The sequence below is a fragment of the Aythya marila genome (genome assembly GCF_965140915.1).
Source record: "Aythya marila genome assembly, chromosome: 1".
NCBI classification, from domain to species: Eukaryota; Metazoa; Chordata; class Aves; order Anseriformes; family Anatidae; genus Aythya; species Aythya marila.
In genome coordinates, this window is record NC_139042.1 from 54,724,651 (window position 1) to 54,747,438 (window position 22,788).

Here is a 22,788-nt window from a genome sequence, read left to right on the forward strand (position 1 = left end):
CGGGTGTCCCTCCATGGCCCCTCCATTGCTGCTCTGCAGCAGGGTGAGAACGGGTGCCCCAGCACGAGCCTTCTGCTCATAGCCGTACAGGAGCATCCTCAAAACAAATTGCTCCCCTCCTCGGCACTAAAGGGGCTTGGAGGCATCAGGTTTGTTCTCTTGGCTTTCCTTTTGTCACGCTACCAGTACTTTTCCTAGCATTTGCAGCTAATAGCTGAGGTTGTAGTTCTTCGTCCGGGTGAGCCAAAGGTGAGAGGATGCGCTTTGCATGTCAGTGCGCAGAAGCCTGTGAGGTCCAGAGGCTTGAGCTGCACCACGGTGCTGGTGCTGGGGCTCCTCCTCAACACCACGAAGGAATGAATGCACTTGGTATTTGCATAAACAGTGGCACCAGAATCCTCTAAATTATGTCAGTCGCCCCTACTCCAAACTTTCTGCAGTTGAACATCCTCTCTAAGGACCGATGTGACGTGGTCTGCGGTTGACAAATAGCATGTTCTGGTATCAGAACATGATCATGGAGAGCAGTCAGAACCATTTATAACAACGTGTTTGCAAACGCACTTAACATTTCAGCAATATTATTTTAGTTTATAGGAATAACGCTGGTTTAAACAGGGAATGAAACACAACATGCAAGGATTGCCCAATCTATCAGCATCCCCGTATGTCTCTGAGGATGAAAACAAACACAGATGGCATTGACTTCATGAGATTTTGCTATAAGGCCTGAGTAACAACCTTGGAGCGTGCCCCTGTGTTGATAATAGCAAGTTATAGAATGCTGTATTTTTAGCACACTCGTGCACCAGAATATCTGTGGCAGAAAACATGCAGACTTTTATGGGAGTATTTTAAAAAATGTTGAGACTGCCTATTTGGACATGAATGGAAGACTGCCCTGTGCTTAATGATGTAGAAATTTATTGTATATCATAACCCTAACAATTTGTACTGATATGCATTACTCCTGCTCTTAAGCGCTCCCTTTCAGGGCTTATAACTGTTGTAAGGAACTGCCATAGAACTTAAATTAACTATGCAAAATAAAGTAGTTAAAACTTTTTTTTTTCAGTGAAATAGCGTTTGGATATTTTCCATATTTTTTGAGTGCTCGTGCTTCTTTAAGTAGCTCATTCTTTGTGCCATTTATTGTCCATCCCTCTTTCTGGCTAATGGCTGTAATTACAGTAGTACCTTATAAATTTCTCATGGTAGAAAGGGTGGATCTTGGAACCAAACCTTAAGGGCCGGATTATTGACAAGCCCAAAACAAGAGCTCAAAAAGGAAGAGGGAGGGATAACAAAGCAGACGGAGCCCAGGCCCAGAGTGAAAAGCCTTTCTTAAGATGTTGAACCTCCTGCTCTTTGTGAACACCATCAGGGCATTAGAGAGAGGAGAGAGATGTGGGAGGAAGCTAGAAAGAGGGAACCCGCTCTATATGAGTGGGTGCAACGTGCTTTTTGTTAAAGACGCTTTATCCAATATTCCCATGTTTCCTGGGAAGTCCAAGAGAAGGTTGGATTTGGTGGGTGCGAGGCCTGTCATGTCACCTGGCCCTAAGGAGCAATGCATGACGTTATCTGTTGGGTTTTAAATGATGATGTGATATTTTCTGAACTGGTATAATTTTCAAATGTGTTCCTTGTGTGTGTGTGTTCGTGTGTGTTAAAAAAAGTTAACTTTTAAGACAAGTTTTGCTGCTGGAATATATATAAAACGTAATTGTTTTATATAACCTCTCTGCTTTCTTAACCACTTGCTCCCCTAATAAAACGTGTGGGGCTTCACTTAGCATGGCTTACCTCCAAATTTTTGCATTTCCCATGTTTTACATCAGTTTGATTGCTTCATCGCCTCTCCTTCTTGCCTGGTGAATGATCTCAAAACCAACAGATCCTCTCTCTCCTCCCATCGCTGTTCGTTAGTGTTTTTATGGCCGCTAGACTAGGAACTGTGTGTGTTCTCTGGGGGTTGTTCTTCCGTAAGGTCATTCATAGTTACGCTGCTGCTGCTGTGATGGGCGGGGAAGAGGCTGCTGTAATAATTAAACAGGAACACAGGAAGCATATTTGATTTTATATCAAATATGTGTGTACGTGGCGGTAGTCTCCTTGCCTCCTCACCTTCACCAGCTTGCTGTATGCCCTGTACTGAAAACACGTTGTTGTTTTTTGTTTGTTTGTTTGATTGATTTTTTATTTTTCTTTTCGTTTGGTCTTTTTAGAAAGGCTAAAGGTGGACTCAGCACCAAAGCCTATGGAACCTTTTGCTGCAAGGGTACATACACACTTACATGTGCTTAGCTTGGGAACTGTCCCAGTAGTGTTTTCGCTGGTCAGAAACACCTCTCTGCTACAAGCCTTGCATTAAGAACACGTATGTCAACATGAAACATAAATTAGACAAAGCTTCTGCAGAGTGATATTAGGTACTTCCATTTTAACTTCTTCCTCTGCTGCACAAGAAGTTGATGAATCTGTGCAGCATTAAGCTCACTGAATTATGCAGTGAGTTCTAAAATTGCCAAATAATGTGATATTTAATCATAGATGTTTCTGTAAACAAAAAACCTGTTGCTGCAGTAGTACTAAATGAAAGGGTAAAAGTACTGAAGGAAAGAGCTTATGAAGGATCTTGTGTGCACACAGAAACATGCCAAAAGTCATACAATATACCCAAGTAGGAATTTAATATGAGGAACATAATCACATTTTTATGTTAAAGCAAAACTATGAATGACCTTAAACTTTCATTTAACTAACTTACTTATCTGTGGTTATGCTTGAATCTCACTTTGAATGTTAACTCTAAACAGCTAACCTGTTTCTTCCCTTTATCCACTTTTTTCACCTATCATTGCATGACACGCAGGGTCAGTTTTGTGCATGACACCCGCTACCAGTATTGGTAGGTTCCAAATTTCTTTATTGATCTCTTTTATAATGTATATGATGTATATTCACTTGTTTCAAAAATCCTAGGCGAGATTTAGCCAATGACTAGAATTAAAGGTTCACTTGTCCTTCTGGTTGACTTTGTGCAGTATTTAGATTTGTAGAAGAAGCTGCAGTTTAGATGTGATATCACCTGCTATAACAACTACACTGCAAAAGCAAAATATCATGAATTCCAGTCTGCTTTTCAGTTTTCAAAGTTTTATTTCTCTTTATATTTTATATTGTCTAGTACTATAAAATCATAAAATACTGGAAAAGCCAGCAAGTTTCATCAGTGTTTTAAAGTTTCATAGTGGTGTGCCTATTTCTCCTTTTTGCTGTGTGTTAGAAAGTTTTATCAGCGTTTCCCAGAAATGCATGCTTTGATCCACAAAGGGTCTGTTGAAACCCATGATCTGAATCTTACTCTTCCTTGAAATACGTTTGGAATGAACATTTGGGGCATGCAAAATTGAAGTCCAGTGCAACAGACTTCAAGATGGAAAAGTAATCTTCCTTCTATTCTGTAGCCCCATCCCAGAGATTTTTTTTTGTGGGACTACTCAGATAAGCAGTTAAAGCATTGAGCCTTTAAAACATGAAGTTAGTATTCTCTCATGAAGATGCTGATGAAAATTCATTCTTAAAATGAGTAAAAGCAGCAACTTTCACAAAATTGACCTTGCTTTTTTAGATCAAAATAGTATTTAAATCAGGAAAATTATTATTATCCTTCTGCTTTTTGCCTCAAAGCAGATGGCAATTTAGCTCTGGTAAAGTCTAGCAGTTTTGCAGTGCTAGTAGAAAAAAAAAATGCATAAATTGGATTATAAAGGAAGACAGCAAGTATCTGGCTTACTTAAAAATGAAGATGCATGAAAATAATTTGGTTTTAATTCTGTTTAAAAATTAAGATAAACAGTTACAATTTTCCTTCCCAGTTCCAAACACTCTCGTTTTTTAGCAGACTTTTATTTTGGAGTGCTTTATGGCAACACTGGGGAGAAAAAAAAATCGTCCCTCTGACAGTTCTCAGGTACCAGGCTATTTTGGCAGAGGCCTTACTTGTTACATAAGTTATCCCATTCTTTGAGATAACATCTGCATTTTCAATGTTCCTTGCTCTTTTTTTTTTTTTTTTTTTTCTGGGAATCGCCGATTGTGTTGACAACCTTCCTTTAATTGTACTTGTAATAAGCTATTTTCCCTTTTTTTTATTTCTCCGCCACGCTTTCTCGCTTTGCACTGTGATTGCATGCCATCTGCCGGTTTAACCCATGACGATGGCTTGCCGCTCTTGATATTCACCATGCCAAAAATACCACTTCTCTTACCATAATGCTGCACCCTCCTGTTCATTGCTTCCATGGTTCCCCTCCTGAAAGTACCCATGATGCACAACGCTACGGCCGCCACTGTCTCTGCAGCAACAACTCCTGCAACAAGTGTTCCCTTCGCCGCAACAGCCACAGCAAATCAGGTTTGCTCCTTTTAAAGCTTTCTTTCACAAGATCCCGAACTCTAAATGAGTGCTGAGATTTTTATTTACTTTTATTTTTTTAACAAAAAAAATTCTCCCGGAGAATTTTTTTTTTCTCTGTGTTTACCCCATCAAATTTTTACTTTTATTTTTAAGTCGTTTATAGCAAGTGTTTGTGGGACAGGTTGCACTTATTTAGAGTTAACATTTGTTGCAAATAATGATGTAGCTGTGTTTTGTGTTGCGATGTTTGTACCTAATTATTGTGTAATTAACCCAGCTGAAGTTAGAATCACCATAGTACTGGACTGCTTACAATAGTCTGTTATTAACTCCTTAAGTTCAAATGAAGATCATCACAGATTCCAAATATTCAGGTGTGTTAATGTAACCTTCTCCATGCAGTGTGTGGAAGTCACTAATTCGTAAGCATGGAAGCTGTCTGAAATAACAAGCAGAACAAGGCAGCTAAAAAAAAAAATGAGAGAAACAAAACTGAATGTTTTCTGTAAATGCTAGTGATCGAAACAGTCCTCGAGGTATTTATGACCGTGTCTGCTTTATGTTCGAAAGAATATCTTTGACCTGGAAAGAGTATTTCCCTAAGGAAGGACATTATTTCAGCAATTCCCCAGGATTATTGGCGGAGACAGACTAGGCAAGATGATACTTTCTCCTTTTCTTCTGCGGTTTGTTATGTTAATGGCAGTTTTCATTCTGCTAGGGTCTCCCCCTCCTCCAGTAGGACCTGGTCCATAGGGAGGTGTATCTATTGCAGCTTTTTCCCTTCACTCCACTGAGGCTCAGCCCTGGCTTTTTCCTTGCTTTATGACCACACTTGGGCACTTCCATGAATGAGCTGGGATGCCCCTTTTTCCCTCAGGACTGGAGAGGTCAAGCTGCAAAGAGAGCAAGAAGCCAAAAGAAAGAAAAGGGCTGTGTCCCAGGCATGTCTCCCCTTGTTTGCTCCTGGCCAGACCAACATGCTGCTGCAGACCTAGCAGAAATGCACACCCAGTGAATGATTCCCTCCACCTGCCAAGGAATTACGAGGAAATTCATGAAAATGTTTTGCTTAATAATGTTATACTAGCAGGTTTATTTATTTTTTCTTTTTTTGAAGTCCCAAAATGGGTTAAACATCTTGCAGATATTTAAAACAGATTTTTGCTGTAAGAATTTATAATAAACTAGGAAAAATATACTACCTCTGAAATACACCCAACTTTCTGAAAGAAACACAAACTAGTCCATTTTCTCTTCATTTTTTTGAAAGGCTTGTTTACCAAGACTGTGATGTTTGTGCTTCTAGCGTTTTCATCAAAAGAGGGTTGTCGTTTTGTGCGCTCCTTTCTGAGGGCTGGCGTGTTTTAATGAAGAAAACACTCAAGGAGGATGAGGAGGAAGGTGTAGCGGGCACATGATGCATTTAACCATCCTTCCCTCCTGCTTTTCAGGGTGTGGTAACGTAGCAGGCGGTGTGGTAATGTAGCAGGCTGACACTCTGGCTTCGTAGGCCCAAGAGCCTGTGGGTGCATGGGATCACAGGTTCCTGGTTCACAATATCTGCTTGGTGGTACCCAGGACAGTGATGTGATCCCAAAGTGGCATTTGAGAATAGACAATGAGAAAATTGGGCTGTTTGTGGGGAGGGAGTCACCATGCACTGCTGTGGAGATGTCCAGGAAGGGTGGTGGGAAGGCAGCCATGGACTCCTGCACCCTCTGAGCACCAGAGGTTCTGGATGTGGCCGAGGTCGAACAAAGGTATAGGCACCTACAGCAAGAGCAGTAAGCAGTCAGAGGGCTTTTTACAGGGAATACTTTCACACAAGTAACTTATGCTGCTTGGGAGTCTGAGGTATGCCCCAATGCATTTTCTGACCTAGCAGGATAGCAGACAGAGCCCCTCCTTTCCCAATGCAGATTTTGTTTGACTTGGTGGATTAGACCGTTTTAAGTACAACAGTAGTTGTAAAAGTGTCTGTATTTATTTAGTTGCATGCATGTCTCTCTCTCTCTCTCTGTATACATATAATTCCATGCTGAAATTAAAGGATGGTTTAACACAGGGATGGTTTTCCACTTGTTGGACTTCAGCCACTTGGAAGCTCAGCATCCAGTTCATCTGCTTTTCCAGAAGTCCTTGCTGGAGCAAGATAAGTTGCCCTGGAGGGTCCTGCCTCTTTCTGTTGGCTGTGGAAGGAGGTTAGATGAGCAACTGAAGCTCTGCACCACCACAGTTAGAGGGGATGAGTCCCACCCCAGCAGGTTTTCTCATTGGCTTCTGCAGTGTGTGCCATCACTGTCTTCTTCTCACTCCTGCCTTTGTTGTAGCCACTGAAAACCTTTAAAAGCTACTTTAAAAAAATGTGAAAGCAGGGAAAGGAGGAGTAGTTACTTCTTTATAGGAGGCAAGGCTCCAACTTTGCTGTTTATTTATACCTTCCTAAGGGTTGAAGACCACACTACACCAAGAGAGGCCATATAGTAACTCTTATGTTCCTAACCCTTGATGTTCTAGCCCAAGAAACATAGCAGCAGCGGGTAGTTAACTTGCGTTCACCTGTTAAGACTGAGCTCATGGTCATCATGTCCTTTGTCCTCTTGTGTGGGTTTAAATTCTGTTGTATATTTCAGAAAAGGACATCTTTATTCCCATCCAGATAAAATTTCCTTTTCTGGTCTGTGCCACACTGCAGCCTCTTTACTTCTCTGTGGGATACAGCTTCCTCCTCCCAGTGTATCTACTGCACTTTTTTAATCAACCTGCAGCCTTCACACTATTCCTTTTCTGCTCCCATGGCTTCTCCTCACAATGCCAGGCATGAAAGGAGAGTCACAGCAGTGGTTAATCATTTCACTCAATACCTTTCAGCTTAATATTCGAACCTGGAGAAACATTACTGTACTTCCTTGTGTTGAGTCTGATGATTCAGGTGTCCTAGAAGCGCCAGTCGGAGGAAACATAAACATCCCAAAAGCCATGGAGTTGCTGAGGTGACAGCTGAAAAAAAATAACAACTCTGTAGGGTCCAGAAAATTATATAGCACATGCTGTCAGTTTGTACTTTGAAAGGAGATGAGCTGTGTCTCATGTCTTCTATAGATTGTTCTTCTCTGAAAATAACATTAGTGACAGGGTGCAAAATGGGCCTGCGTTGACCCGTTCACAGTCATTCACTCTTGGCCAGCAGCTCTCTGTGTTTTGTGATCAGTATGAGTGTGGATGAGGCACAAGAGAAGACTGTGTAGGGTTAAAAGCTATACAATAATGCATACATGCAGGAAGACCCAGTTAGGAATATACAGAAAAAATTGGAGTCTTTTGTGTTTCCTGATTACAGAAATTATGTTTTAAACCCCAAATAATTTTATTTTAGTGTACTTCAGAGGGGAAGAGAATCTCTTTGGCTCAGTTCTGATCAATAACTGACTCGGTTCATACAAGATTTGTCAGTGTCACCACTCACTGTATGGGGGCATCTTGTGAGGGGAACCCCACCACTTACTGTAGCTGCCAGGACTGATGAGAGGGGAGCAAGCGTAGACTTCTGCCCTGCTTGGGTTTTCCAGAGAAAGGCAGGTGGACTTTGAGAGCAATGTGAGGAGTCTGGAAGCATGAGCAGCAAGAGAGGAGAGCCCTCAGTAACTCACCCCTTCCCCTTTTCCTCTTCCCCTGTTCACAACTGCTCCAGCAATTCCCACCAGAATGGTGCTGGAGGCTGCAGCTGCTTCACCTTACTTCAGGCTTAAGGAATTTAGGTGTTTTGGGATGTTGACAGCATTGTCTTGCAGGATGGAACCAAAAAAGTTCCAAAAACTATGGAGTAACTGAACAAGATCAGGGAACATAAATGAAGGGTTTGGTACTAGCTCCCTCTAGTGCATGTCTGTGGTCAGAGAAATGTAAGCAACTTACTTAAAACACTAATACAGTAATTCTGTATAAATATACACTTCAGATATTTTTAACAAAACTTTTAATTATTACTCATGTAGATAGTGGGATCAGACAGTGGACCAGATAGTATCTGAGCAAGCAGATCAACTGTTCCCCACTTAGCTTCACTCACAGGTGGCCATGAGACTCCAAAGAAGACAATCTGTCCTGATATTACCTGAGAGAAATGTTATACTGAATCCCAATTTTGAATAATTCCAGCATATTTACAGCTGGTTTTGTTGTTGTTGTTCGGTTGTTTTGTTTTCATTCAGTTTGGTTTGTTGTTTTCTGTTTGTTTTGCTTTAGTTTCTAAGTAGAAAGCCTTGCTACTGCTTCATTTACATTACAAACACACATTGCTGAGTCCTACAAGGATTAAAGGTTAGGATTGAGTCTGAAATAAGGGCACCTAAGAGTTGGTATCTGAATATACATGTCTACATGCAAGCTGGAAGTGCCTGTAGCAGGCAGCGAAGATTAACAGCCCGGTCTGGAGAACAGCCTGGCTCACCCTCCTGAAGGTGCACAGGCCTTGATTTGCTTGCCTAAACATGTGCCTACTGACATTTAAGATTGTCCTAGGATAACCTTGAATGTCTAGGTTATCCAAGACGGGCTTGGCAGATACCGTACAGGACCTACAGGCAAATCTGCCCACTTCTGAATATGCAGCTGGACCACAGGGAGGAGGCCTTAGCCCAAAGTAGACAAAGCCTGGTGAGCAAATGCACTGAGCCTGTAGTAGATGATCACGTGAAGTGATCTCCAGGCGATGAGGTTGTACCACACCATTCACTGCGATGGGAGTTCAGACACCAGCATTACGTTTTCATCTGTGTCCTCCAGCTTACTGAGTGCTTATTTAGTTGTTGGTTACTACAGGACGATTACCAATTTCCAAATTGCTTTAAATAAGATAGTTTCGCTCACATCACTTTGGTACAGAACAGAGCAAGCCTTTATTTTCTACAGCAATGAAAATGGGCCAAAGGCTGACCATATAAAAAGAGAATTACAGAGAATACTGGGTAGAGATACTACTTAATCACAATTCTGCTGGTTACGTGACTTTTAGCCAAAGAAGATAAATTAAAAGGTATATCTAGTAGAAAAAAAAAAAAATACTTATAAGCCATGTCTGAAAAGAATTATAAGATCAACAGGCTGTCTCATGCTAAGGCTTGTGATTATCTAGCACAGCTGTTTTAAATTATGCATCAGTGTTCACACTAAATTAGGTGGCAATTATGCAAATATTAATTATGAAATCGTTCGGTAGCCTTCAGTTTTGTGAAAATCTGTAAAAATACAAAGAAGCGAAAATAAAAATGGTTACGTTACATTCAAGTACCACAAACAAGAGAACAATTAAAATGTTTGCTCAGATTCAAAACGTCATTAACGCTGTGCTAATGTGCCAAATATTTTGTGGGGATTTGAGGAGCCCTGAGCTCAGCTCTCTTGGGCATGAGGGGAGCAGGGAAGTACAGCATGAAAACACCTCTCTTGGCCAGGATCTGTGTGGGGCTGCCTGAAAAGAGAGATTGCCATTAGACCAAAATATCCTGTGGCACCTACTCAGCCCCATGCAAGCAAATTTCTTCGTCTGCATAGAGCAAAGCATGGAGTGACAGCTGCTCTTGCAAATAGAGCCCTGTGTCCCCAAAAAGGGTGTTTTCTCCAGGCTGTGCATTTCACCCCAAGAAGCCACCTGCTGGGGCAGATGGCTGTCGTCAGAGCTGCTGAGGAGTGAAAAGGCTTTTTCTGTCTTTTTCTGTCTCCTGCTCCTTTTGCTCCTTGTGGAAACCTGCTGAACATGTAAACAAGGAGAAGAGCAACAATATGGTGGGGAAGTGAGTTGGAAATCTGGAAACGTCCTTGTTTGGATTTTTAAAAACAAACTTTAAGAAGGAAGATGGGAAGGGGAAACAGATTTTATTTGCATCTTTTAGTGCCAGGATGCCAGGATATAACATTACAAATGAGAGTCACTATGAAGTAGTGGTATCTAGAATTTTTTTGGCTTTTTTTTTTGGCTGAAAGTTTTGGCCTAAAAATTCCAGAAAGTCCCAAGTTAAATGTTCCCATAAAAAATTCTGATCTAACAGCATAAAGGGTCGTTTGGGCATGGAAAAGTCCAAAAAAAAAAAAAAAAAAAAAAAAACAAAGGCAGAAGAGCTGGTTCTTTTCTCAGCCACATTATCAGAAGGGATGCTTGCAGAGTGAGCCCTAGGCAGAACAGCACTGGGCTTCTGGTGAGCCTACGTGGAGGTACCAGCAAGCTTTGGCATCTGGGATGCAGGATGGACATCTCACCTGGCTGCATGTGAAAGAGCACTGAGTGCCCACACCGGGCTGGCAAAACGAGCCCCCAGAAAGTGTGAAGGTGGTTCCCAAATGCTGCTCCAAGCACTCCAGCTTTGAAATTTAACTGGGCAACACTGAGCATGTTGCACTCTGAGTATCTGCTGAAATCACGCTCTTCAAGGCTGACCGATTAACTTGGCTGGGTTGGCTGTGTCCAGAGTGGCACAGGAACAAGTCCTGATCCCTAACACATTTGGGGGGAACGGTTAAAAATTTCCATTTCTTTCCTTTCTGATGTGTAACAGCAACAGGTGCATTTACTGGTTTGCAGGGAGATTTGTTTTTTCCTAAACTGCCATTGAACATGAAGATATTGTAGAGTAATTTCTCCAGGGAAGGTATTGGAATAGGAATATCTTGTCACAGTATGAAAGGCAAATTGAAACTGCTGCTGCCTATTTCAAGCTAGACACTCAAAAATCACAAGCCTCAATTCGATCAAGTTATAATGTCTGAAGACACCAAGTTACATGTAAGTAGCTGTAACCTTCAGAATGAACAGTTTTCAGTCTCAAGAAGTGAGAGTTTTCAATCTTAAAACCCACAACAAATCTCAAGCAGTGTCAAGAAAAGACCCTTTGAATTGCCTTGAAACAACTGACATTATAAAATACATGGCAAAACTTTGTTTTCTTAAACTGTAAGTCAGCAAAGAAGCAAACGCAAAAATTTACCTTGGAAAATTTAAAGGAACTCTATTTTAAATCTCATGCAAAGTTTAACCAAGTCTTCATTTTACTTCTAATATTTCACTTTTTTTGTCTCTTCAGTTTGGATAGACTGCTGTTCTGTGTAGATAATGAAGACTTCTGGCAGTCTTACTTGCAGAGTTTTATATTACATGCTCATACACAAGAAACAAGTGGGAAGAAATGAAAAATCGATTTGCTTTTTTTCAGTAATTCTGTCCCATCCCTGTAGAGACTGAAGCCTGGCTTCCCCTGGTAGCCTGCTAGATGGCAGTATCACATAACCTGAGCATTAAGCTAAGGGGAACATTTCTTTTATATAACAAAAATCTAGACATAGTTCCCTTTCCTGTTATAGACTGTTTTAACTTTCGTAGTATTGTCATTAATACAATGGAGTTATATTCGAGATAACTTTCCTTTGTGCTCTTTCTTTCAATTACTCAACAAATGATACTTTGACAAGTTGAGTAAAAGTCTTTTGGGGCATCTATTTATTATTTAAACGTAGGATTTTTTTTTTCTGAGGTCAAGTGATTTTGTAGGCATTTGGGGAAAAAATGAGTTAGTCTCATTGTTCTTAGTATGTATGCACAGCTCTTGTGAGTCTGTTTTTTTCCATCATAAAATTTTAACAAGACAGTGCAGTGCAGAGCTCCAGATGTACTACTTGCTTGGGATTCTGCTCTTTGAAGTAATTGTGTCTGTACATCTACAGCTGCTGCAGCTATTTGCCCTTGATATAAACTAATATCATATTTTTATCTTAGCGTGCGATTTGTTGGGTGAGCATTTTGCACACCAGAAATGTCATTCTTTTGGGTTTGAGTGTGCAGGAGGCTGCCCATGTAACTGCAGCGGAAACATTGCTTGAGTTTATTTATTTATTTACTTACTTAGGTACTTACTTATTTATTGTACTTGCCATGTCTTTTGGCTTCAGGCAGAGGTCTGTTAACTTTGACAGCCTTCACTTTTGGCATAATATTATGTGCAGTGCCACACAAGAATATGCAGGTATGTTTGTGTCGAATCATAGAATGGTTTGTGTTGGAAGGAACCTCTAAAGATCATCTAGTTCCCACCTCCCTGCCATGGACAGGGAAATATGAGAGGATTCAGATAAGAAAAAAAAATAAGGAAGCACTTTAAATTCGCCTCAAAGATAACTATAGTGAGTTTTATAAAACCAACAAAAAGTTCAGTAACTGAAATAAATATATCCTATTATAAGTGTCATGGCTCATCAGGAAGCTTGATGAAGAAAATGTGAATTTGATGCCTTTCTGTGTTCAAGAGAAGTTCTGGATGTAGCAGTGGAACATCTCTTGCTTTGAAGGGAATCTGAATTGAAGAAAACACAGGTTTGAAGAAGGGTGCCCATATTCCTACAAGAGGAATGTGCACATCCCATAGTGCAGATTTTGAATAGCTTTGTTTGGTCTTTCACTCCTTTGTGCTCTCAGTTCCTCTGTGCAAGCCCATTATGACAGTTTCTAAAGATCAAGAAGCTAAGGACAATGACCTAAAAATAGGAAGTGAAAAACACAGATGATTGCAGTAGCTCAGGTCTGCTGAAAGGTAGCATTGAGTGGCCATTCAAAACAGTCACTGTATGGGGGCTCCTAAAATATTACAGCAGTAATTTTCTCATTTTCTGAGTAGTCTGTCTGTTGCCTGCATGATTAGTTAAAATAGATTTTGGTGGAATGTGTTAGGAGTATTTTAGGATCAATTTCAAGTACTGCATTATTAATTATTTTAAAGAAGAATAAATAAAACCAGATTGCTTTCATTTTAAAAGCAACTAGTCCTATTTGACTGAAGTGAGTAAACACCTATTATGTTGTACTTAAATATTATAGAATATTATTTGAGTAAATACCTATCGAAGCTCATAAGCATGCTAAGAAGTTGGCAGCACCAGTGGGTTTGGACTCTCTTTTGGGACTGTGTGAGTATTAAACGAGATGAATAATGTTGAACCCATGAGCCCTTTGGGATCCCATAGGTGCCTTGATCTTTTCTTTAGATCATCATGAAAAGCTAAGTTCAGACAAAGTCTTTGTCAGCTTTGTAACACCCTGATGACCAACAGCTTGTGCCTGTTGGAGTGAAACTATGCTAGCAGTTGTGTTCATCTCAGCATGGACATCTGACCCTCTGCTTTTTTCAAAGACCTATTAGTAACTATGAGTGTAAGAGAGTTCAAGTTTTGCCACCACAGTGCATAAATCAGGCATAAAAGAGCAAAACCCTGCAATCTAGTTTTAATGATAAATTAATCTTTACCATCTATAAGAGGCAACTCCTGTTTTTCCTTATAAAAGGAACTAAATATGCTAAGTATGCAGATTTGAGAAGATCATAAGATGTTCTCCTTACTCCTTCTGCAGCCCTAAGAACAAAGCTTGTGTTTGTTGCTATATCTGACCCTTTGAATTCACACCAAAATAGCATTGCTATATTATCTTACCCAAAGGAACTGGACAGAATTGGCTTGCAGGGGTGTGTGGTCTGCGTGTTTCATTCTGGCAGTGACAACGTGCAGTTTTCTGTGCACTTGTCTGGTGAATATCCCATCGGGTAAAACACATAGACTTGGAAATGGACAGGTCAGTGAGGCAAGGCTGAGGTTAGACGGATGCATCAACGTGTAGATAGATGCATTTGGTCGAGACAAGGAACAGAGGCTCTCGTGACAGTGACAAGAGCTTTGACATCCAGTCAGCAAGTCGGGAAGAGACTTCCCACGGGGAATTACAGCCCATGGAGAGCATTGGTGGAAGTCCTGGAGGAGTCCTGGAGGGGGGCATTGAATGACTCCATTTGGTGCTCCCTGGAGGTGCTGCTGCTGCAGCCATGGAGAAATAAGAGGTAAAAAAAAAAAAAAAAAATCCATCTACAAGGCTACATAAAAATTATACGTGACCAAGCATATCTGATATGATGGGGATTGCTCTCAGTAAATGTCTGTATCTTTTCAGCTATTCAGGCTGAAAGTCATCCATTTACACTTTTGGTTGAGAAAAAAAGAGCCATTCATTTGGAAGACAAAGAACAAGGCGCATACCACAAAAGAGCATCCTAAGAGAAAATGAAAAATAAAGAGATGGTGGCACCTCCCAAAGGCACGGAGAAATATAAATAGTCTTGGGTTTCATGTCAAAGGGAAGAAATACTAGGTGTTAGTTTTATTTTTAGAAAGTGAGAGAACTTATGAGACAGCCTGATATGAGCAGGCTGTCTGAAAATATCTGTCGTTTTTAATGTATACCCTACTTATATCTGACCATTCTGCTACTGGTGTGAAAAACATGAAAATAGAAAATGTCACTGTGGTGGGAGTCCTCTGCCCTGACGCAGGTGTCTACGAGTTAAATACCTCAGTGTGAACTGCTTGCCGCAGACTCTTAACATTGGGTGGAGGACAAGAAGCATCATGAGTTTATAATTCGTCTCATGCTAAGATAAGTTGCCTGAGGTAGGCTAGCAAGATGTAAAAAACAGGGTGACCAGCTGAGGCTTGCCGTGTCTGAAATCCTCTGAGATGAGTCTTGTCTACAAAGAACTCCTCATGCTGCATTGCTCTAAAAACTAAAGGCGGAGTAGTCTAAAAATGTTACTACATTGCGAGTTCATTTTTAGAAGGATAAACACTTTGCAATGTGGAGGTCAAGTATGATCTTAAATCCCACCATAGAAAGTATTAACGCTTACAGAGCAAAGCGTAACTTGGAGAAATTGCTTCAAAACTTCTTAGAAATCTTGGAGACAGATGCAAAGTCATGTTTTCCAGCTGATCCACTGTGACAGGTCTCTAAATTGAACAAGATTCTTGTGCTCTGAAATCGCACAGAAAGGTAAATTTTCTGTATTCGTCATTTTATGAGAAATCCAGAGCTGGAAACAACATGCCGAGGAGTTTCATGAGTTGTATGCATGAAATCAGTAGTACCCAGTGGTAGTTCTAGAGAATTCAGGTGATTATGTGAGCCATGCCAAGTGAGACAGTGCACAAAATAAACTAGGGGTCAGAAAAGAGTTCACAAAGGTGGAATTGCCGCCTTAATTTAAAACAAATTCTCAGTTTTACCCCATAAATCTTGAAACAATAACCCATCACAGCCTTCTTTGTGGGGTCCTGAGGGAACTGCCGGCTGACATGGAGCTGTAGGCCAACAGTTTGGTGCAAAACAGAGACCAGTGGCAGTAACTTATCTCCTGGTTGCTATTCTCCTGGACCACATGGCAGGAATGTGTCACCCTTGGGAGTAACCAGGGTTGTCCTGGCTGAATTTGTGGATGCTCTGTAGTGCGCAGTGGGCTCAATGAGCGCTGTGGCCATTCAGAGCTCCCAAAGGGCTGTCAACATTTAAAAGAGCCGTGCTCAGATAGAAAAGAGAGAAAGGAAGTCTTGACATTTCAGAGGTGAAAAAGGTGCTTTTTACAGCTGACAAATTTGGAAAAGCAAACCCTTCCTGGCAGTCAGAAAGCAGAAATTTAGCTTCACTCTATGTATATACTCATTTCAGTGATGTCTAGTAGCTAACAGTGGTGCTGTGTTAGTGATTTTATTCTACAGAGAGGCAATCTTTCTGGCACTTCAAGCAGGTACCAAGTGAGAAGGCAATGGAGAGAGTACTCTATGTCTGCAATTGCCTCAGAAAAAAAAATGCCCTTTGCTATTATTAAATCTTCTGTGCATTACTATTCCAGATTGTAAGTGCCAGGCCATTCTGCTTCTGCTAGAAATAGTGTTCCTATTAGCTCTGTTACTGCGGTCACACAAAGTCTGTTTTCTGGCATGTCTGTACCCAACCCTGCAGACATTGATATGTCTTATCCATGAGAATTTGCTTTCCCATGCTTGGCTTGTCGACCTTTGTGCATGGAGCGTGGCACGCACACACACAAACACGCTCATTGTGTAGCCTTATTTTTCAGGGGTTTTGTTGTTGTTTACACTTACTATGGCCAGACGCACTATATCACATTGCTGTGAAGTTTAATGAAAATAATAGTATCACAGCCAATGTAATGAGTCATATGGATGTGCACATGAGAGACGTAATCCTTCAAACAGAGAGCATGAAGGCTCCTGGACCTCTTTGCAAGTAATGAGGGAGTAGAGACTGTAATAAGTGTTTGCAGGGATGTCCTTTGGTTGGTGTGGTCTGTGCAATTCCTTCTTTTTCAGCGTGCAATTAGCATGGAGCAATTAGCAGTGATGCAGACTTAGATAGCTTACATGTTCCATCACAGTTTATTACTTCGTTTGTAGATTAAACGGGAGAGGTTCACAGTGTATTTTCCATGTAAAGTAGCATAGCATTTTATGTTTCTCCGTCAGACACAGTGAAAAAAAAAAAAAAAAAAAAAAAGGAAGAATAAAAAAACAGTTGCAGAAGCTGCTACACGTGTATGTAGCTGTGGTGGAGTTGTGATATCTTTGGAGAAATAGGGTGTGAAGATATAATTAAAGACTATGGGATGCATTTTACACTTTGTGGCTGAGGTTAAAAAAGAAATGTAGCTCCTCTGTTCTGCCTCCCTGGGCTGGAGAAGCTTCTTCTGAAGGAGAGACTTGAGGTTTTTTCCTAGGAGGACTCCTACGTGCACTAGAAATAGCCAAGGTGCAACATGCCCTAGTTACATCCCCTGCGTGCGTGGCGGGGCGACGAGGAAGATGTGGTGGGAACGGGCTGCAGAGGAGCGTGGTGGGGAGGGCTCCAGCTGCCGTCTGCTCCTCCTGCACCCACCACCACATAAGCAGGCCACAAAAGGAAAGCGCCCGCCTCATCTTTGCTGTTTCCTGAGTATTGAGAGACGGGGAGAAATGGCAAGAGTAGGGAGGCGATGGTGGAAGCCCTCACCTGGTCTCTGCTGCTCGCCTGAGTGGTGCAGGGGAGGGGTCCCTGCTCTTTCATGCTGCTGAGAGCCCCCTGTGAATTGCACCCAGGTCAGTGTCAGGGACAGCCCAGCCCTTCTCCCAAGTTATAGCCTCTTCTGTCCCATATTTTGGAGGAGCTGGGAGCATCAGGCTTGTTTGACCTTTCAGGACATCTTGCTACAAATCGCAATGATCTCTCTCTATCCTTTCTCTGAGTATTTCTGAAACAAGGAGTAAAAAGTTATAGAAAAATGCAAGTCCTATCCCCTCAAAAATTGTCAGGAGAGGTAGGCAGCTGCATTATCTGAAATCTTTTTTTTTTTTTTAACTGAGTAGATTTCAGGTTATGTTCCATTAAAACTGACATTAGGATCCCTTAAACACATTTGTGTGATTATGGCTAACCCAGTATAGATAAAGCTGCTTTATTAATTACATTGACATGTTGGGCTGTAACATGCTAAAAATACCAGTGCTGATAATGTTGGTCACCTCTTATTTCCAGCACGGCTCTGTTCTTTGTACTCCCTGCCAAATCGCAGTGCTGTAGATGGACCAGGATTATCACAGGCAGGGCTTTATTATTTCAGCAAAGGTATTTCTTTGTTATTACAAAAGGAAACAGAAGATAGACGATAAGCCAACAAACCCACAATGAGTGGAAGTCATTAAAAATATATGTCCTTGTTGTATGAATGGTGTATTTAGATGTTCCGCCCCTTGGAGCCGGCAGGTGTTTGTACAGGATCATTACAATGGGGCTTCGAGTGTCACCGGATTATCAGTGGCAATCAAAGATTACTTTTAGGCATGCCAGCAAGTCATATGGGGTCAGGGAGCTGAGTACAGAGAGCACATAGTGATGGAGGGGGCTACGGCTTTAGGTGCTGTACCTCAAGTGAAGCCCTCATTGCTGGTGCAGGGGTTGTGAGGTGCGTTCGAGGTGGTCTCAGGGGTGCCTACAGCAAGCGCCTTCCAGGCAGCGCTGAGCGTGTTTCTTTTCTGTATGTCAGAGGTAGTATGTTGCTGAAGTTATTTTCAAAACATCTCTTTTTTATTTTTTTCTTTCCCTTTTAAAATAAATATTGCATTGAGCAGCGGTCTGTCTGCATAATACACAAGTAGGTCAAAGTGCTGTCATGGCTGCCTTGCATACTACCTACAAATACAGCTCAGAAATGTGTCAAGTGCCAAATTAAACAGGAAGAGCAAGCGATGCACTCCAATCCCTTGACTTGCGCTTAGGCCTGGAGTACAGATTAGCAACGGCACGGTAAAACATCACACCCCTTGTCTCTGACATCCCTTCCACTGATAGCCATTTATATGGCAGGTGATGGAAATCCAGGTCATTTCCCAAAACAGCCAGCTGGCTGAGTCAGCTGCCTTCACATTTTGGAAGAGTGCTGGGCACATCCTGCATTCAGCCACCGCAGCACTGGAAGCAAGAGAGCTTGCAGCTGCAAAATGGTTGCCTCACCCTTAGTTTCAGGCACAGTGGAGGCAAACCAGCGAGGTTAGTGACCAGCTGGGCGTGCAGAGGTGCCATGACGACCATCCCCCTGGACCTCCTGCTGTGAGGAAGCATGAAGAAGCTCTCGGCTCACTGACCCGAAGATAACTTGTTAGGAAATTAGCAGTCGCTAAAAACACATTAAAAAGGCACTTTAGCTCGTATAAAACATCCAGCCCAGTACACACATAAATATTTATATTATTTTATTTTTTTTTGGCTTGATAGCGGTGAGTGGCCCTGCCTCCACCTCTGCCCCTTGCTGTTCCTGACTGGGGATGGGGGCTGCCGAAGGGCAGCAGGCCCCGATGCCCTCCCCAGCCTCCTCACGAGGCACCAAGCCGGGGAGGCAGGGGCACCTCGCAGGGTGCCCTCCGGCTGGCGTGGCCCCCCTCTGACATTTTGATACCTAAAACGTCCCCTTTATGTGTCCTCACACACTGGAGGACATGACGAAGAGGTTTGTGATGCGCACAGGCCTCCCGCCCAGCGGTAAGGATATGGGAGGCCGTCTTGTACAAGGTGGATTTAGTCAGACTGGTGCCACCCGTGCCGGTGACCTGCTCTTTGAAGTGCCACCTGGAAGCCCCATCACACTTTTCCTTTCTCTCCACAGATAATCCTGAAGTAATCAGCAGGAATGGGACGGAGTGTCAAGAAGCCTCCCTGCGGATGGCCAAGCACGGCTACTGTACATACTATCCTGTCTCCTCCTCTCTAGAATTGCCACAAACTGCATGCTAAGTAAAGAATTTGTTCTTACGGACAAATCACAAACTCTAAAAAGCTAGTGCTGCTATGTCATATATGAATATTAAATATGGTATGCTTACTATACTCCGACCTAAAATAGTTAACTACCTGATACCAGCTGTGATGTTTCAAGACATAAAGGGTAACATTTAGTTTTGAAGATTTTTAAAAACATAGTTTAATTCTTGCAAATATTGTCTTTTCTCCATAACTATACCTAATGGAAATGGTCCAATTAAGTTAGTCTTGAGAGATTCAGCGGTCATGAATCTTTCAAGCTCAGCAATAATTAATTTGTATTGGCTAAAAACTTATGCCAGTTGCAGGTTTAATTTTAACCCAAATTACGATTGGGGTTTTTCTTCTTGGTTAAAAAATCTTGGTTTTGCTCCCGCAGCAAGTTAACTCCAAGACAAAGGAAGTGAAACAAAGCCCGGTATCCTGCACATCACCCTGCCAGTCTAAAATTTTTAGCCAGAAATCCAAAGTAAAGCACAAATTCTTTAGATGCACATAGTTGGTGTTTGACTTGTATGGAGAAGTTGCATTTGAGTCATAGCAGAATAGCAGGAAAAAAAAAAAAAAAAGTTAAAAATTTTGCACAGTATGAACTTCATACCCCTTTCAATCCCCAAAAGAACAAAGTCTTGAAAATATTATTTTACGAGTATATTTATAATGTTTTTAAAAGAAACTTTGCAGAAGTGCCTAAATTTTGTCACATCAGACTTGATGAAAGTGAGCCTGATGCCAACAGTCAATCTTACCGGAAGCGAATAATCTCTCAAACTCATAGTCACATTACCAAAAAGATCCAAGCTCTTAAGAAGTAACTTCTATAAATGTAAAAAAAAATCAAACGAAAAGACCAAACTAACAAAGGAAAAGGAGAAGAAGAAGGATGTAGGTGAAGAGATTTGTATGATACTCTAATTTAATTAAAATTCAGTTTAGTCACTGAGACTTCATAAGTGACTTTAATCTAGGTTATTAACTGAACACTAAGAATGTAGAATGAGATTCAGTTTAATAAATCATTACTGTATTTGCATTTTTTTTAATTGGATTATAAGATTGTAACCAGATTAGAATGGAGAAAAAATAGTTCTTTTAATTGTTTTTCTTTAAAAACATATTTTATGTCACAAAAGTATGAAGATATCTTTAATACAATTATATACATATTATATATACATACATACATATATATGGATGAAGCAGATTTTAATGTTGTTTACTTTTTTAAATACTTTGTTGATTTACAAGGTAATTATATATGTATAATTAAAATTTCATTTGTTTGATTTGAGATTTGTTTCAAGCACTATTGTACCAAATATTTCATATTTCACATTTTATATGTTGCACATGTATCACAGAAATTACATAGTTTTTAAATTATTGTTTAAAAAACAAGACAGCTGTTATAAGTGGATATTATGTATAATTGTTTGCAGCATAAGTTTTCTATGTGGACATTATTAGTGATTGCAGTATTTTAACTTAACCTCTTCAGATTGATTGTAAACTATTTTAAACTTTGGCAGCACTGCCTGTTCTGAACGACTGAAGGCACTAACCATATAATTATTTGTCTTGGAAATTATTTTCCAGGCTAAATCTTGTTTGTCCAATGTCTAATTACTATCTATTTATATATAAAGCTGGAGATTTGATCATCCGACAGAAAAAAATAATCACAATTCGATTGTAAAATTAACATAGTGCTTGTAACGTTGCGTTAGTTTTAATTTGTGGAAAAATAATGTATCTTAACTTGTTATTTAGCAGTTAAGGTATCACCATTATATACTATTAAAACACTAATATTTGTAGACTTTCTCAGTCATTATAACTAGGTAGTTGACACTGCAACTTGCCTATATCTGTCAAAGTTGTTTTTATTTTTTTATAATAGTTAATTTAGGCATTTGGGTAGCTTATTGTACAATACTAAATGGTAAATTATCCATGTTGTTTAAATATTTTATGTAGATAACTCTTCAAGACATTGTTTTGTGTGAACTTTTTATGTTTCAAAATAACTGTTATTCTATGTTTTTTACAATTAATCCAATACTACTATTTTTTGCCCATGGATGACGAAGCTTCAGATACATCAGGTCTTTCATCCAGATAAACTGACAGACAAAAAGAGAAAATGTATTTTTAATAAGAGATCCACTTTCCGACTTTATGACTTTGTAATATTCCTAAAAACTGTACAAGTACAAACCTATGCTAACAGTAAGGAGGCAATTACAGAGATGTGCAAATACGTGTACAACAGATTCTGCATTTTATTTATTTATAAAGTAATTTTATAGACTATTTCAAAATTTGGGAAGATCTAAAACTATTTTTCTGTATAAATATTATTTGCCAAAACTTTGTTTATATTTTAAAAAAAGTCTAATGAAAATGGTTAAATTTTAAATGCTTTGTTTAATTAAAAAAAAAAATAAAAAAAACACACAAAAAACACACAAATAAACCCCCCCCAAAAGAACCATGAGATGGGCCAACACAGAGACAGTGAATACTGTAGCTGAGGCATAGTTTCAAGTTACTTGAGATGCCTCAGTGTTTATTTTCTTCAAACGATACAGCACCTCACCAAAATACCTTTTTGTTTGCCTCTCTCATACAGTATAATTGACAATGCTTACAATGAATACTTCGGTAACCGTTCGAGAAACCCCTCCATTTGCTCTTTTCCAGCATATAACTACTAGTGGTCTGTTAAATAGCCATTCTATTTCTGTTGTGACGTTAAATTCATTCACCCAATGTACAACCACTGAAATAAAAAGAAGCATTTTAAAGTGAGAGACGAGTCGGGCCTTTCCTTTCGTGGGACGTGACTCTGACAAGATGGGGCAACAAAAATGGCCAAAAGAAAGTGGAGGTAGTCTTTTAAAAGCTTGTAATTTATTATTATTTTTTTTAATTTTATTTTTTTACTTAATTGAATGTTCAATAAACTACCTGTTAAGTACAATTCCCTGGTTAATCACACACACAGACATTTGGTGAGGGAGCCTGTGCTCTTCTCCTGCTGCAGGCCGCGTACCCACTGACCAGTGGGTACCACCGACCGCAGTACCAATATCCATGCCCACTGCATGCACCCTGCTCAGAGCAGAGGTTTGGGCATGGATTTTAGCCCCAGACAGTCATTTCGTGCCCTTTCTGCCTACACAGGCCT

The 22,788-nt window shown here is 40.5% G+C and overlaps 1 protein-coding gene across 6 annotated transcripts in view; it reads left to right on the forward strand.

Moving 5' to 3' along the window:
- The window catches only part of MBNL2 (muscleblind like splicing regulator 2), a 108,383-nt gene extending 85,974 nt beyond the window's left edge, over positions 1 to 22,409 (forward strand). For 4 of the 6 annotated variants that reach the window (XM_082769903.1, XM_082769907.1, XM_082769905.1 and 1 more), the window contains one exon: positions 19,444 to 22,409. In XM_082769903.1, coding sequence (XP_082626029.1) covers positions 19,444 to 19,571 — 128 coding nt within the window. In that variant the 3' untranslated portion in view covers positions 19,572 to 22,409. Of the gene's footprint in view, positions 1 to 4,325; positions 4,421 to 19,443 lie in introns of all 6 variants that reach the window. The other 2 variants (XM_082769906.1, XM_082769908.1) reach the window with 1 other exon arrangement.
- Positions 22,410 to 22,788: the final 379 nt, after the last annotated feature.